At 42.8% G+C, this 15696-nt stretch overlaps 1 protein-coding gene across 5 annotated transcripts in view; it reads right to left on the reverse strand.

Moving 5' to 3' along the window:
• Positions 1–235: 235 nt before the first annotated feature.
• Positions 236–15696, reverse strand: part of YPEL2 (yippee like 2) — a 69311-nt gene continuing 53850 nt past the window's right edge. For 3 of the 5 annotated variants that reach the window (XM_051994143.1, XM_051994141.1, XM_051994140.1), the window contains 3 exons: positions 13033–13076; positions 10990–11098; positions 236–4972 (listed from right to left, as the gene is read on the reverse strand). In XM_051994143.1, coding sequence (XP_051850103.1) covers positions 4883–4972; positions 10990–11098; positions 13033–13076 — 243 coding nt within the window. In that variant the 3' untranslated portion in view covers positions 236–4882. Of the gene's footprint in view, positions 4973–10989; positions 11099–11590; positions 11668–13032; positions 13077–15696 lie in introns of those variants that run through there. The other 2 variants (XR_007953240.1, XM_051994142.1) reach the window with 2 other exon arrangements.

The following is a 15696-nucleotide window of genomic DNA, read 5'->3' on the forward strand; positions in this document are numbered from 1 at the left end:
TGAGTTTGGATAGGTCAATTCTATGGTCCTCAATTCCATCTAAAATGGGGGTGGCGATAGCAAGGGTGATCTCTCCCGACCGCTGCCCCTCACTCCCACAAGGCAGGTCTGATCCTTTCAGAGTTGCCTTCTAAATCTAGATTGATTTGTCTCACATGTCAAGTTGAATTAAACTGGGCCTTTAAAAAAAAAAAAAAAGATGGGGGAAAATCCAAGTCAGAATAGAAGCCAACACTCAGAATATTTGAAAACTTTATTTTCTCAAATGAGCACCAACACATATTGGAAATGAGAGAAAACAACGCACTTTTTTCTAATACTGAATCACTATGTACAAATACAGGAAAAAAAGGTGAAGACAAATTATTGAAAAACAATTGCCTTTGTTGTTGAAGCAAAGTGACCTGAAAAAATATGCCCCAAAAAACCACCCCCAAAATCCCAACAAATACAGTTTGTAAACACAAGCATCAATAAACAGACCGGTATTGAAAAGATAGTCTCCGCAAAACAGGGAAAAAAGGGAATTTGCTCCCACTTTAACAAAATTTTATACAAAAACGTAAGGGGCAGTAAGAATCTGTTAATATTGGGAATAGCTTATATCTTATTCTTTTTATCTTTATCTTGCCACCAATTAATGTATACATTTTAATTTGAAAATTAAGTGTCTCTTCTCCCCTCCCCAACCCCCCGCCCCATAGTGGTTTTTCATTTTTGGACTGACTTAAAAAACATATAAGTTGATTGTTTTCCAGGATTTCATTTCCCAGGCCTCTTCCTGACCCTGAGGGATTCTGACCTCACAAATTTGTTTGCCTACAGGCATGTCTACATTTCATGTCTGTTGGACCAATACTAGTTCCTGTTTATGGTGAGGCTTCTTGTTAAACACTTTGGGAGCCGCAGAATATGCAATTAATACACTCACATTAGCAAATAGAAAACATACAAGAGGTCTGACTCTTGGATCTCCACAAGGACAATAGATTTCATTTGTAGCTCATCCAAGTTGCGCCACAGAAGAGAAGGGGAGGGTATACCAGAGACCCAGCACTGCTTGCAGCCCTGCCTGTACATGGCGTGGTTAAGATGCATTCTCTATGGCTTGTACTGTTGGTCCACTTAGAGACAGAGTGCAAACAAAATAAAAAAAAAACAAAAACACAAAGTGAGGGAGAGGGAGAAAAGAAAAGCCTTGCTACAGGAGTTGTGTAAACTTTTACATAATATTCCCAGTAAAAAGAAAAGCAGGAGCCATTGGAAAATACTTTTAAAAAATGCACATTAAAAACAACAGACCTGAAGGCCTTTGAAGCCACAACTAACAGCACTTCACCTCAATGTTTTTTGTTTTTTTCCCTAGCCAATACTGGTGCAAGAAAAACATTTCAATTCAACCTAATGATTCGCTACATGTCACTTCTACCAGGAAAAGGTAAAAGCAAAGCTTTCTTGCCTCCCCCAGACTAAATGACAGACTTTTGGGAAAAAAAAAAAAGTATGCATGTTTCCCTTAAAACATACTTCAAAAAAATGCAGAGGAAACAGTAAAATGTTAAAATAAAAATAAAAAGTGCTCTCAGGAGCTCTGAGAAAACAGCACCAAATATATTATTTAAAAAAATTAAATATTATTTACAAAAGTATATTTCACAAGGTTTTTTTTTTTCTTCTGTATATATTACCCTTTGAAAATTTGTTGAAAGGGGGAATATTTCCTTTGTGCACACTAACCCTACCAGCACTGACTGACCTTGCCATGTCTAAGTGGCACTCACATTAGCCACTATGGATGTAGTACCCAGATGGACACCTGTGTTCATCAAGCTGGGTTGGAGCTGCTTTGCTCCAACCAACTCGAGTCAATGACATCCAGCTTCCAGGCTGGTGCCGGGGCCGGGCCATGGAGACCCCAAGCCCCAGCACTCAGGGTCTCGGCCCAATCCAAAGGTGGAGCCGAGTGAGCTGAAACTGGAGATTCTGCTAACGGTTTTTCCACTGCAAAGGAAGGCAGCTGCTGGCTGAGGTAAAGAACTCCTCCTCCTCCTCCTCCCCTCTCCCCCTTCTCTTCCTTCCTCTCTTCCCACTCTCCCAGCTTTGCCCACCAGCTCCCAGTTGGCTGAACCTACCAGTGGCCTAGGAGTGAGGTCTTTGGTTATGCTCTGAGTAGTTAATTTTAAGAAAAAAAATCAAATATAAGAACTAATTGAGTCCACAAGTTTGACAAGGTTTGAGCTCCATTTGTGGTCTCCAATACTGCTAGACATGAAACAGGTCATGGATGGAGCTAACATTGTAAGAAGCACTTATGGTTTAGTCAACACGTACGGGAAACCTAATGAAGGGGTCGTTCTGCTGTTGAGCCTTCTCTTCGGATAGGAGGTGCCATGCTTTTGGCTTTTGGGGTGCTGCAGAAGGGTTCCTCACAGCACCAGAAGGAGTCCCAGAGAGAACAATGGAAACTTTCCCAGGGCAGAAAGTGGGGGTAGGGCCAAGGTTTGGTCTCTGCAATCTCACTATCTTTCATTGTCCAGGTTTGCTTAAACATTTGCCAAATTTCCATTTCATTTGTAGTTCTAAAAAAGAGAAGGCTAAATCTCTAAAGGAAAGGGCCCAGGGCCCGTATTTCAGTAGGGAGGGAATGGGAATCCAGCTATTTCAGGACTGGGAAGCTAGCCGGGGAATGTGAAAACTGAAGCTATTTTCTGATGCAATCTAAGGGATTAGAGGAAGCAGAAAGAAAATTCCTTTAGCAGATTGCAACAAAGTAATCTAACTGTACCTCAGTTTCCCTTCTTACGCTTTCAGACTGGTCTAATGGTTTTGGAATTGTTTGGGTTTTTGATTTGCTTTTTTTTTTTTTAAGGGGGGATAATTCTAATTATAAAGTGTTGATTTTTAAAAAGAGAACCAAAAACGAAATTTTTAAAGGAAGAAGTCCTCTTTTATCTTGTACCAGCCAGTCAAAAGCAAGAAAAGTCCAGTTTGAGGGAACTTCCAGGCCAAGGTCAGCCTTGAGCCAGAACCACCAGGACTCAAGAGTTTATCTTGCTACAGGACAGCGACCCAGAGATTCACCTTTTCATAGCCCTCCTATAATCACCTCTTTCCATCACAGACTCTATCCCAGGAGGCTCCCTGGTTCTGCAGCCTTCAAAGCCCACTCCACTGCACAGGTTCCCCTATGCTCCTGAATTAACCACTTGTGACAACTGAGACTTGAATTTTTCAGATTCAGTCTCCTTGGAAAATGAGATGCTGAGAATGATACACAAGATCATCAGAAAAAATAGAGTATTTTAAGCCTGAGAAATGAAATGAACTCCGTCTGAGTGGGCCTCACATCATTCACCAGGTACTAGCTGGATTGCTGTAGAACAGACATCACAGTGTGGATGATTAAATGCAAGTCAAAGCTTTTTACTCCTAAGCCTTCCTGGCTTGGGTTTCCCCACTCGACTCCCCCTAATAGCATGAGTTATGTCCCCTCTTCATTCCTAGCCTCCAAAAAAAGAAAAGGTAAGATTAGAATTTGTTACTCTTAGTCTGGCATCAAATTTAATCAGTTCCCCACTGCCGGGCCACTTTGGTTAATTACTATCCTACTTCCCATTTGAATTCAGGGAAATAACACTGGGGCTCGAAATATCTGCCTGCAGAACACATTAACCATAATCTCCAAAGCTTTTAGTTTCCATAGCTTAAAAGACAGGCCTGGAATCAAAACCAATCAAACTCTGCATGTGAATCATCCGTGCTCCTGGGATTCCCCACCCACCCCTCACTGGGGAAGTGGGGAGGAGGTCTGATACCAAGAGATGTTTTCCTCTCCTCCCCATCCCTCCAAATCTCTCCTTCCCCACCCCCACCCATTGTGCTTAGTCAAGAGTTATGGGTCAGGCAGTTGGAGTCATTTTAACTGTGCTGGCTTTCCTATGGTTTCCTTGCCTGATATCGGAGCGGTCAACTTGCCGTCCCTTTAATTACAGGACTTCATGGGTCACAGGTCAAAGGCCACTGGCCTCTACTTGCCAGGGAGCCCGGGATCGTCAATACTTGGTGAAGGGCAGATCCCTCCTTGCCACGATGGGGGAGCAGAAGGGAGAGCTCGGAGTCGGGTGGGCACAGGCAGACACGGTGAGGGAACAAACCACTGAGACCCTACCACAAGCTCACCAGTTGCTGACTCAACCGTCAGCTAATACGGGTGCCCCCAAACCAGCCCACGGCAATCCGACTCCTGCCCCACAACTGCATGAGCCACAGGAGTCAGAGCCTCCTCTCATGCTGACCTGGCACATTGTTGGGCGTCAGGAACAGAAGCTTCAAAGAGAATTCAGTCATGAGGTATTTTTTTTAAATCTTCTTTTTGTCCTTTTGGACAAGTTGATAGTTTCAAGGTTCCTAGGTTCCCAGGGTTTTTAAGGAGCAGCAGTTCCTACCTCCACCCTCCCATGCCCACCCCTGCCCCAGGACACTCAGGGCCCCTTCCCTCCTCACACCCCCACGCCATCGCTATCCTGACACAAGACGGCTAAGGCCGCCCGCCCTGGGGGGAAGGGGCAGGGGGTCCCTGGGACTCTCCTTAAAGTAGAATGCTGCCAAGCTCTCGGTGCATCCGTTGCTTTTAGCCAACACTAGAACAGAGAGAGAAGCCAGGGTCATCTCACAAATACATACAAAGCAAAGAAACAGAGAGACAGCAATTTAGGAGGCCAGTCACCAATAAAGATGGAGATAGGGTGGGAGGATGCTCCTGATGCCAAAGCCTCTAAAGGGATGGAACCAAGCGTTCGTTCAGTCACTCTCTCCCCTCTCGGATACAATGTTCAGTTGGATGGCATTCATTCAGACACTGGGTAGGGGGGACTCCCTCCATTCAATCCCAGCCATTGTCCTTGATCATGTGTGCCAGTTCAATGATGTATTTGCCTTCTTTATACTTCTGGCTGCTCTCAAAGGCATGTTCCTGGTCAACAGAAAAAGAGAGAGGGGGTGAGCGGTCATGTCCATGGATTGATTAAGCAGTACAGTGTGGTGACAGAGGACCTGGGTGCAAATCCAGATTCTTCCATTTACCACCCATCGACTTCGGGCAGGTCACTTTGAACTTTTATGGATTTTCAGCTTCAATAAAATTCCCTAAGTTTCTAAGTAATCAAAAGTTCTATGCTTTGTCCCAAACAATACTCTAAGCTCTTTATATCCTCAAACCAAAATTAATAGTTCTTTATTTAGTCATCCTTTAACAGGGAATCCACCCTCATCCACAGTCCCCTCTTAATGAACTGGACTTCAGTTCTTCCTCAAGATCTGAGTTGCCCCTTTCTTTCAGGACTTTGTTGTTACAGGATTTGATACCCAAATATGCAAAAGAAATATGGTGAAATGTGGAATTTCATAGGTTGACAGATCTTGTTCTTGAGAGTCAAAAATGATATATCATCAGGGGGAAGGGGGGGTGACGTAGATTGGGTGAAGCATGGGGCATTTCCACTGACTAAATGGTTGTAAGCAGATCACAGAATGGTCCAGAGGTACAAAAATAAATTGGGGTACATTCCAAAGTATCAAGGCATCCCACACATGCTGGGCTTGGACATGGAATTTGAGTAAAACAGGATGGAGATAACTTTGTCAGCATTCTTGGGGTTGCGTAAGTGAGCCTCACAATTTGGTAAACAAGTAGTGAACATTAAAGTTTGAAGCCCACTACAAGAACCCATCTAACCCTGATAGGAGTCTCACAAAATCACTTCTAAAAATTAGCATTTTATCATATAACGTGGTAAAGTGGATTAAATACTGGGCCTGGAATCAGGAAGACCTGACAATGGGATCAAGATGAGATGAATTCAAATCTAGTCAAAACACTTACTAGCTGTATGACTTAATAGCAAGTCTGATTGCCTTAATTTCCTCATCGGTAAAATGAGTTGGAGAAGGAAATGACAAACCATTCTGGTATTTTGCCAAGAAAACTCCAAATGGGGTTACAAAAAGTTGGACATGACTAAAAAAATTTGACAGACATGACTGAAACAACTCAACACTTAAGACTACACCTAAACTTTATTATTATACTCATTATGACAAGGAAAGGGAAGGGAATAAACATTTAGAGAGCACTTAACTGTGTGCCAGGCGCAGTGCTTAGCCATTTTACAAATATCTCATTTGATCCTTACAAAAATGCTATTATGACCATCTTACAGGTTAAATGACTTGCTCAGAGTCCCAGAAATATCTGAGGCTAGATTTGAATTCAGGTCATCCTGACTCCACCACATCACCACAAGGACAGCAATAGATCAAAGACCTCTGACAATATTATATGAGAATTTCAGCCTGCAATCAATCACTTAAAAGTGAATTTGGAGATCTTTCATCTTAAGCTTAAGACTATTTAATATAACCTTCACTTCTGAGATAAGGAAACTGAGGCTGAAAGAAGTTGACTTGCTAATGTCATAGGACTAATAGCAGAGCCAGGATTTGAATGTGGGTCTTCTGATTCTTTCCACTGCATGTGATTTTTTTGGGAAGAGTTTCCTGAGGTTTTTCTTGTATAACATGACAAATATGGAAATATATTTAAAAGAATCACCTGTATTTAACCTGTATCAGATTGCTTGCTATCTTGGGGAAAGAGAAAAATTTGAAACACAAAGTTCTACAAAAACAAATGTTGAAAACTATGTTTACATGTATTTGGAAAAATAAAATATTAGGTTTTTTTTTTTTTTTAAGTTCCCTGAGGTTCAGAAAAGTTAAGTAACTTGTCCATAGTGATACAAACAATGAATGGCAGGGACTTGTCCACGACATATAGCTAATGAATTTAGCTTCCTGATTCCAGCACCCTGTCCACTATTCCATAAGTCCTATCAAAAAGAATGTCTTTAGTATGTTATCTTAAGAAACTTAGAACTTGTTAAACTACACAGGATTCTTCTCTAATAAGGCTCCCCTTGTCATCCTCACCATCTTTTGAAGCACACCAAGGTTGGAACCTTTCTAAAATGTGCTGAATGAGTTGAATGGAGAAGCAAAGCATTGTGGGGAACAAAAAGGTTTCCTTTTAACTTATATACTTATATCCTGTTACTTTGCTTCTCCTCCACAGAAATCACGGGCTACAACAAACAATGCAGTAGAAGAAAATTTCTGCCAAGCAACATCAATATCCAGTCTCCTAGCCAAAAAAAAAAAAAAAAAAAAAATCCATACTTCTGGTAGTTTACCCAATGAACTTATTATTCTAGCTAATAAAACCCTACAGTGGAGTGGTTGGTGGGGAGAACAATTTTATTATCATGGACATAAGGACATCTGGAGAGGCTGCCTGACACATAACGGATAGGAAACTTTTCTCAAGATTCCATAAGACCCGAGTTCAAGTTTTCTCTCTGTCATAGCAGCTAAGCAAACCTGGAAGGAGTCACTTAACTCAGTGCCCTTAACTGCCTCGATAAGACTATAAAAGCAGATACTAATCTAGAAGAGGAAGAAGTTGCCTTTACCAATCAAGTCACAAGATTCCCTTTCTGTCTGTCTGTCTCTCGGCAGACACTTTCTGCCGAGAAAGAAAAAAACACTTTCAACAGTTATTGAGTATGATTAAAAACCTGTATTATGTATCTATGGATTCACTTTCCTAGGTACATTCAAAGCCATCAAGGGAGAGTTGTTCTTACTGGAACTGAGTGCTTTCCTTATGTTCTAAGATATTACAGAGTAGCACTCTCCCCCAAACACTTTGTATATGCTTACTGATGTGCATTTGTCTCCCCATTAGAATGTAAGGACTTGACACTTAATAAATGACTTGTGTGAAATTGTCTTTGTCTTGAAGTTGGATGTGACTTTGGGTTTGGAAGAGTGGAGCTATGGAGCCCGTGGGTTTTGTTTTTGTTTTTTTTATTCTGTTTTGTTTTGGTTTTTTGCAGATTATTATTAGTTCAGGTGTGTATTTAGATTTAAGAACAGAAATCAGTGCTCGATTAAAATCTCACCTTATGCTATGATCTTGGGTAAATGATTTAGCTTTTCTGTTGAGAGAGTATAAAAGAAATTAGCTAATTTCTTAAGTCCTTTCCAATTTTCAATCTATTATCCTGTTGGGTCTTACACCTATTGCTTCAAGAATCAAATCACTCTACAAATAGACTCCACAGACAGAAGGCAGAAAGCTTAAGAATTGCCAATTCCTTTCCCTTTCTTCCATAGCACTGGGTTTAAGTATTTGTATTTTGCATGGGTGCATGGGTGTGGGTGTGAGTACAGATTTTAGAATGGGAGAAGATGAAAATGTGTAGAATAGTAGGAGATTCAAGAAAGAAGCAAAACAGTTTTGAAACAGACAAATTTGGCGAATTCAGAAATGACAACATGCTGGATTTGCTATATTTTTTCAAAAGTAATGCAATACCATTTAAGAGGATCTGATGAGTGTGTTGAAAGTTTTTTTTTTAAGAAAAGCAGAATAGGAAAGATGGAGAACAAGGATGTGTTATGACATTAAGTGTCTGCAAGGTAGAGGACGTGAGAACAGGGATGGTTGTCCTGCTCCTTCTAAAACTGACAAATACAAAGCAAAGCTTTGTACCACACAGTTACCTTTAGAAAGTCTTGAAACTGGGTCATAATGGAGAGAAAACAAAAGTCAATTCAGCAGGCCACAGAAATGAGAGGGATGAAGAAATCATGAATAAAGGAAATTGATAAATAATCCCCATAACTTATTCTTATTTTTAATTCTGAACTCTTCTCCTACAGAACCTTTTCAGCCAAAGGAGAATGACTTTGCATCTTGCCTCTTATCCAGTGTTCCTTCTCAAATCAAATGGTCAACAGAAGCAGGTAGAGGAAAGAAGCAGTAGAAAAATTTACAAGATAGTTAATCTAATGACTTCAGAGTTCCTCCTAGCTTTAGAAGGATGTGGGTTGTAAAATGAATTTGGACATTGAATCCTTGATAGGGTTTGAAAAAGCCATCAGGCTGATCTATTTGATGATGTCTGCTCTCAGACTAAGCTCAAAATATAGGGGGCCCAAGTAAATGCAAGCAAAATTCTGATATTTCAAATATTTTTAAGTTAATGGGGGGGAGGGGGTGATAAGAATGGAATTTAGTTCCCTGCCTGACCCCTCCTCCTGAAAGATTTCTTGTTGTCAGGCTCTCCTGTGGAAGAATCCTGTTCTTTTTCCTCCTCAGAGAGTTTCTTCTTCATGCTACAATGGAAAATGCATTGGCTCTGTAGTCGGAAGTTGGATTCCAAATTCAATTCTGGCTCACACTACCTGCATGACTTTGGGAAAAATCCTTAGGGCCTGCACCATCTCTCTGGAACAGTGAGGTGAAACAGTGGATAGGATGCTGGAATCAGGAAGCCCTGTGTTCAGGATTTTTGCCAAGAAAACCCCAAAGAGATCACAAAGAGTGAGACCTGGAGTAACACTGAATAATAAATAATAACAGCAATGGCTCCTTCCTGGACCTCAGTTTCTTCTTCTGAGTGACTAATGGCAGTGGTGGTGGGGAGAGGGGGGAGGGGTGGCGTTGGTCTAACTAGTCTAAGATTTCTTCTGGCTCTTGTTCCTGGGGTCGGAAGGATGAGCAGCAGTGACCTGCTCCTTCTAGAGTTAAAAGTAGATTATGTTGGCTGGCAGGGACAGAAGAAACATGGAACTGATATGTTAACTGTCCTTTAGGAGGACCCTGAGGCATTTCCTAAAAGATAAATTATCCTTTGGAAACCCTGGAGGTTGTTCTTTTCAAATACTAACACTCAAATACTCCAGCGGGTCAGAGGGCTCACTGAGAGGAAATATGTCGTGTGTATATACAGCAAGTTCATGTGCACACATATACACAAAACAGTATAAAAAGGAAAAAATTCAACCAATGGATACTGTCACCATGGCAACTGCATCTGGGGTTGAATTACCACTGCAAAATGAGACAGAAAAATTCTCAGGATAGATACCAGGCAGCCTGAGTTTCTGGGGATAGTAGGTCACTGCTGCTCATCCTTCCTACCCCAGGAAACAACAAGGTATCCCCTAGGAAAATCACACTCTATCCCAGGGGGTGTCCAAATTTGGCTCCATATAAAGGTGGCGATGGTCTCAGCTGTAGTCTTCTGATCCCCAGTGTTGGCTGAGGCTGCCATATCACAAAGGACAACTAGAGAAGCGGGGGCTACTGGTCCTAATGCTCTCTCTTATTTTTACAAAGAACAAGCTGGAAAGTGAACAGAGAAGAGGAATAAGGATGGGGAAGGACCTTGAGTCCGTGTCCTATACGGTCTATTAAAGGAACTGAGCACAGCTAACCTAGAAAAGATTTGAGTGGGAGGAACCTGGAACATGGACCATCATATGAAAGATTGGACTTGATCTGTTTGGCCCTAGAGAGTAAAATCGGGAGGAATGGATGTAAATTACAAAAAGCCAAGTTTAAATTCGTTGTCAGGAAACCCTAACAACCAGAGTGATTTCAGAGTGCAATGGGCCACCTCAGGGGCAGGATGGGTAAGGCACCATGTTTAGTGGCTCTATCATCGAGATACCATTTGCTGATTATGAGTTGGACAAGAAAACAAGAGGTTCCTCCTTGTATTGCCCTCCCAGGGAAGCCATGGAGCACAGCAGAAACCCATTAACCTTGGAATTTTTGAGTCTTCTGTTTACTTAAACATAAACAAGCCCCTTCTCTCTCATCTTGTACAAAATGGAGCCTCGCACCCCTTACCTGTTGGCCTAAAGAGTCAGGAGAGAAAAGGACCTGAATGTTGCTTCTGACTGACATCAACTAACTGTAAGATCCTGGCAAAGTCACCCAACCCCACCGGGCACTCAGCCGACAGAGTCCTTGGTGAGGAGAAAACGGGCTCAGAGGCGCGCTTGAGTCCTTCTCACAAAGCCCTCTCCATCCCAAGGGGCAAGCCCGGCCCACCCCGCGGCCAAGGCCACCCTACTTACATATTTCCAGCCCAGAGTGGTTTTGCAGTTTTCACAGTAGATGTCTGCAACTGCGTGGAGCCCCGTTAGCAACACTCGCTCTTCCGCAGGTCCACAGCCCACATTAACTCTGTGCCAAAGAGGTGGGGGTGGGGGAGAGAGAAAGGAGAGACATGAATGCGGCTGCATCCGCCGTCCCTGGAGCTGAGCTACCTGCAAAAACGAACAGGGCAAGAACTCCCTAAAAAAGCAGCTGCTCCCGGGGGGTGGTGGGGGTGGGGGAGAGAAGAAAGCTTCAGGAGCAAGAGCAAGGCCCCAAAGACAGGCAAAAGTCAGGTCCTGGGACAAAGGGATTTCAGAGTGTTCCATTCTGGTCCAGTGTGCCTGCTGGAGAGAATGGCCTTTCTGTCCTTCTGTATAGAGGAAAGCTTCCTTTGCTAGTCACTTCTCTTTCAACCCCAGATTCAAAACCAGTGGATGTAATGGGTCTCAGGAAAGGAGACTTTGTAGATCAGAGAATCTTAGCATCACAGGAGCATAGATTTAGAGTTGAAAGGGCCCTTAGAGGTCCATATTACAGTCTAGACCCATCACTGAGGCCCAAAGGGATAAGGTGACTGACCCTAAATCACATTGGCAGCAGGTGGCGGGTAGGATTTGAACTCAGGTCTTCTGACACTAGACTCAGCACTCTTCCCACTGTAAATCCCAAAATTAATTTTATGATCTTTGAAAACCATTCTTAAGCATCAAATTCATTTTTTTAAACAAACTATAAAAGACGTATTATGAAATTATGTATTACTTTAACGATAAAATCATTTAATTTACAGTTGTCATTTATTTTGGGGGTGGAGGGGAGAATGGGCCTCTCCAAAAAGAGGACCCTTCTAGCAGGCCCGAACCAAGTTTATATCAAATGACAGGTGATCACAAACATATGCAGGGTCAGTGAACACTTGTCCAAATATGTACTAAGTCTTATCCCAATACTTCTCAGTCAGCCTGGACTTTCTTCTCCAGGGAAAATGCCCCAGCACTTGGGGAGGTGGGGGTGGAGGTTTAGAGCTGCTCCATTAACCTGGCCTACTCTGAGTTTTACTGTTCTGTTGAGTGGGTTGGCCTTGGCTCAGTCATGATTGGGTTTCCTTCTTTTCTAGCTGTTCCAATGGCCCTCAGCTTTCTCACCTTTAAAATGAGTAGACTGGACTACAATAGGTTTCTTAACCTAGGATCCACTGGAAGTCTACGGCTAGAATCTAAGAGGTCCAAAAATTTGGAAGGGGAACTACTTTTTTTTTCCTCAATATTTTTTCAATGATTTCCATTGTATGTGTTTATCTATCTATATATATATAGATAGACACATATGTATAAGCATAAGCACACACATATATAATTGGTTTCTTTTGGTTTTTATTTTATACATACATAATTATGTGTAAAATAAAACAAAGAAAACCAATGACATATACAAAAATTTTATTTAAAAACATTATTCTGAAAAGGAGTCCATATGCTCCACTCTTGGAAAAAAGATAGTCCCTTCCCATTTTGACATTCTAGACTTCTATGAATCCTGTGAGATCCGCTGGAGTTTGGTCATAAAACTTCTTGCCTGAGGAGACTGGGGGAATACCCTTGGGGGGTGAGATGTGTGGGTAAGAGAGAGGATCTCAGAAAGGATTTCACTAGCCTGCAACTCTAAGGTAGGGGTGTGTGTGTATGTGTCAGAGAGAGAGAGAGAGAGAGAGAGAGAGAGAGAGAGAGAGAGAAGAACAAATGGAGAAATGACATTTTAATTTGGAAGCTATTTCTCTAGTCTCTCTAGTCCCTCCCACCACCCTCTCCAAAAATAGAAAAACAAATATCCCTGAGGTGACCATCAGAAGCAAACCAGGGAACATAATCCTCCATGGACTGTATTTTTTAATTTATGTCCTAGGCAGTGTCTCATCAGAACAGGAGGCAGCTCCTACTGTTTAATTATCCTCCAGGGTTGCTTTTTCCATCTTCCAAAGATGCAAAGAACAATTTAATACCACTTCCAAAAGAGACACTCACACTGAATTAAAGAGGTAAGCTCGTCCTTGACTTCCTTGGAACGACTGAAATGCAAGAAAACAAATCAATAGTTAGAAACAAATGGCATGCGTCCACCTGTTGGGGAAACCTGGGCCTAGCTAGGTAACAACCACCCAAAGGACTTGGGCAGGCTGAGGTGCTATCTGCAAGGTAACAAAGCACAGAGCCAGAGGCAGTCTGCAGAGAGGAGCACTTTAGGCTGCTTCCAAGTTCCTGCTTGATGAGATGGTAGGTAAAAGAAAAACAAACAAACATTACTAGAGTCTCTGCCTCTGTGTATGCAGCCAAGGCTACCTGGGACAGTCTACACCAGTCCCTCCTCCAGCCTCTATTTTGGCTTTTGGTTTTGGGGGGAGGGGACGCCCGTTGGCCCTCGGAGCGGGCGAATCCACCACTTCCTACAGTCAGGGAGGGTGTGACAACCAGCTGGGGCAGTTTCATTTCCTGGTTCTCAACCATCACCAGGAGGGAACCTGCTGGAGGCCCAGGGCTGCCGGAGGAGGGTTAAGGTTTCAGAACAGAACCACCCAAACCATTTTGTCATACTCGCTTCCTCCCCGGAGCCCACACTCTATTTGGACACATGCGGAGCCACAAGCCCTTCCCTGACCTCTCGGTGGCCAAGCAGCTCATAAAACCCCGGTCTGGTTTCCAGCCCTTACACAGGAGCGTCTTTCTCTGAGCCCGAGGCTGTGGGGAACTGGAGAAGCAGGAACTGCAGTCCACGGGGGTGATCTGGTATCTCCCTCTGTGAACACGGGCCCCATTCGTGTCTCCCTGGCTCCAGTTACACCGGGATGTCTTGCTGACATGAGACTGCTAATGTTCTGCATTGCTGCCTGCATTTTTAATGGCTTCTGACAACCATCCCCGAATTAAATATCCTGGGCTGCTGGGGGTGTTGGTGGGCTGAGCCTGGGGAGAGCCGAGAGAGAATGCCCCCCTTCATTCAGAATACCCAGCCACCAAATTAACCAGTATTTATTTAACTGTCCTAAAAATGTCCGGCACAGTGTGAGGTGCTGGGAATACAAAAGACAAAAAGAAATAGCTCCTGCCCTGAAGGAGCTTATAATCAGTCAGGCAGGGGAGAATTTACAAAACAGATAAGTATATGTAATCACAAAACACGCACAAAATAAAATCATAAAGGCAAGATTGCCTCAGGGAAGCTGGAAGTCTATGGCTAAGCAGAAGCAGGGGAAAGAGTCAGGAAAGCTCTCGTAGGAGGGGAAGTCTGAAGTGAGCTCAGAAAGAAATCAGGTGCAGGAATTAGTGAGTCATTAAGCAAGAAACCAGTGAGGAAATTCACTACCCATAACTGATCCCCACCCTCAAATGCCATCCCGGGAAGATTCAGACCTACCAACATTCCCAGTACCTATCATGGTTCCTGACACAAAATAGACAAATACTGTCACATCAAAACTCTTGACTAGAAAGGAAAAGGGCAGCTGGGTGAGAATCAAGACTCCTCTTCCAGAGTTCAAATCTGGTTTTCACTTCCTCACTGTGTGGCCCTGGGCATGTCTGTAACCCTAATTTGCCTCAATTTCCTTATCTGTAAAATGAGTTGGAGAAGGAAATGGCCAATCACTTTATCAAGAAAACTCCATATGGGACCATAAAGAGTCAGTCATTCTTGAGGATGGGGGTTAATTCATTCTTTGTATCCCCAGTGACTAACAAGGAGGGCTAGGACTATGGTGAGAGTTTAACAAATACTTGTTGAATGCTCATACTGGGAGATGGAACCACAACTAAGCGGAGCTTCCAAGGAAAAATGCCTGCAGGCACAAAGGATTTGTAGACTAGGAACCTAAATAGCCAAGTGGCCTTAATTATGTCTCTGGGTTTTGAGCTCATCCCCTTTAAAAATGGAGAAGTTAGTCAATAAGGTCTATCCCATCACTCTAGTTTCATGGTCCCAGAGTCCATTTGTCCAAGAAACACCCACTATTAAACTTTTAGATCCATAGCTCATAGCATGTGAAAACTGATCCTAGAGGGCAGAGAGGAAAAGGCTGTTAAAAAGCAACTGGGGAGCCTAATATAGCTTTAATCAACCCTCATGGGGTAAGAAAACATTGAGGGAGACGTGTGTATGGAAAAATGCTACAGGCTGAGGAGAAAGCTTTTTTTAATTTTTTTTAACTACGGCGTGCTGGTAGATACCAGGAAAGGAAGCCAAAATGACAAGCTTCTTGCTATGTACCATTTCTGAGCTCCATTTTGTAACACAGGATACATACAAACGTCTTGTTTTGCTGACTAGAATACGAACTGCCATTGTTTACAATCATTCTAACAGTGATCATCTTCGTAGCTAGTATACACCACCGGGGACCCACTACCTCCCAATGTTGTAAGCACTCCGTATATATCTTTTGGAATTAACAGTCAGAGCATGGACAGATTTACTGATGGCAGAGCAAAGAAGGAAAGTCCAAAGTAACCACTGAGGTTGCCAGAGTTACATCGGAATACCCGATCCCTCCTTCTCCCCTCTATTCTGCAAGTCTAAGCTAAGCCATTGCTGCTATAGTCCAGAAGCATTCCCTCAGATACCCACAGGAGATCATCAGGGAGACCAGGGCAAAGCTTGGATGAATCTCTAATTCTCCTGCCTGACATCAGAAGACA

The sequence above is a fragment of the Antechinus flavipes genome, chromosome 4 (assembly GCF_016432865.1).
Source record: "Antechinus flavipes isolate AdamAnt ecotype Samford, QLD, Australia chromosome 4, AdamAnt_v2, whole genome shotgun sequence".
NCBI lineage: Eukaryota > Metazoa > Chordata > Mammalia > Dasyuromorphia > Dasyuridae > Antechinus > Antechinus flavipes.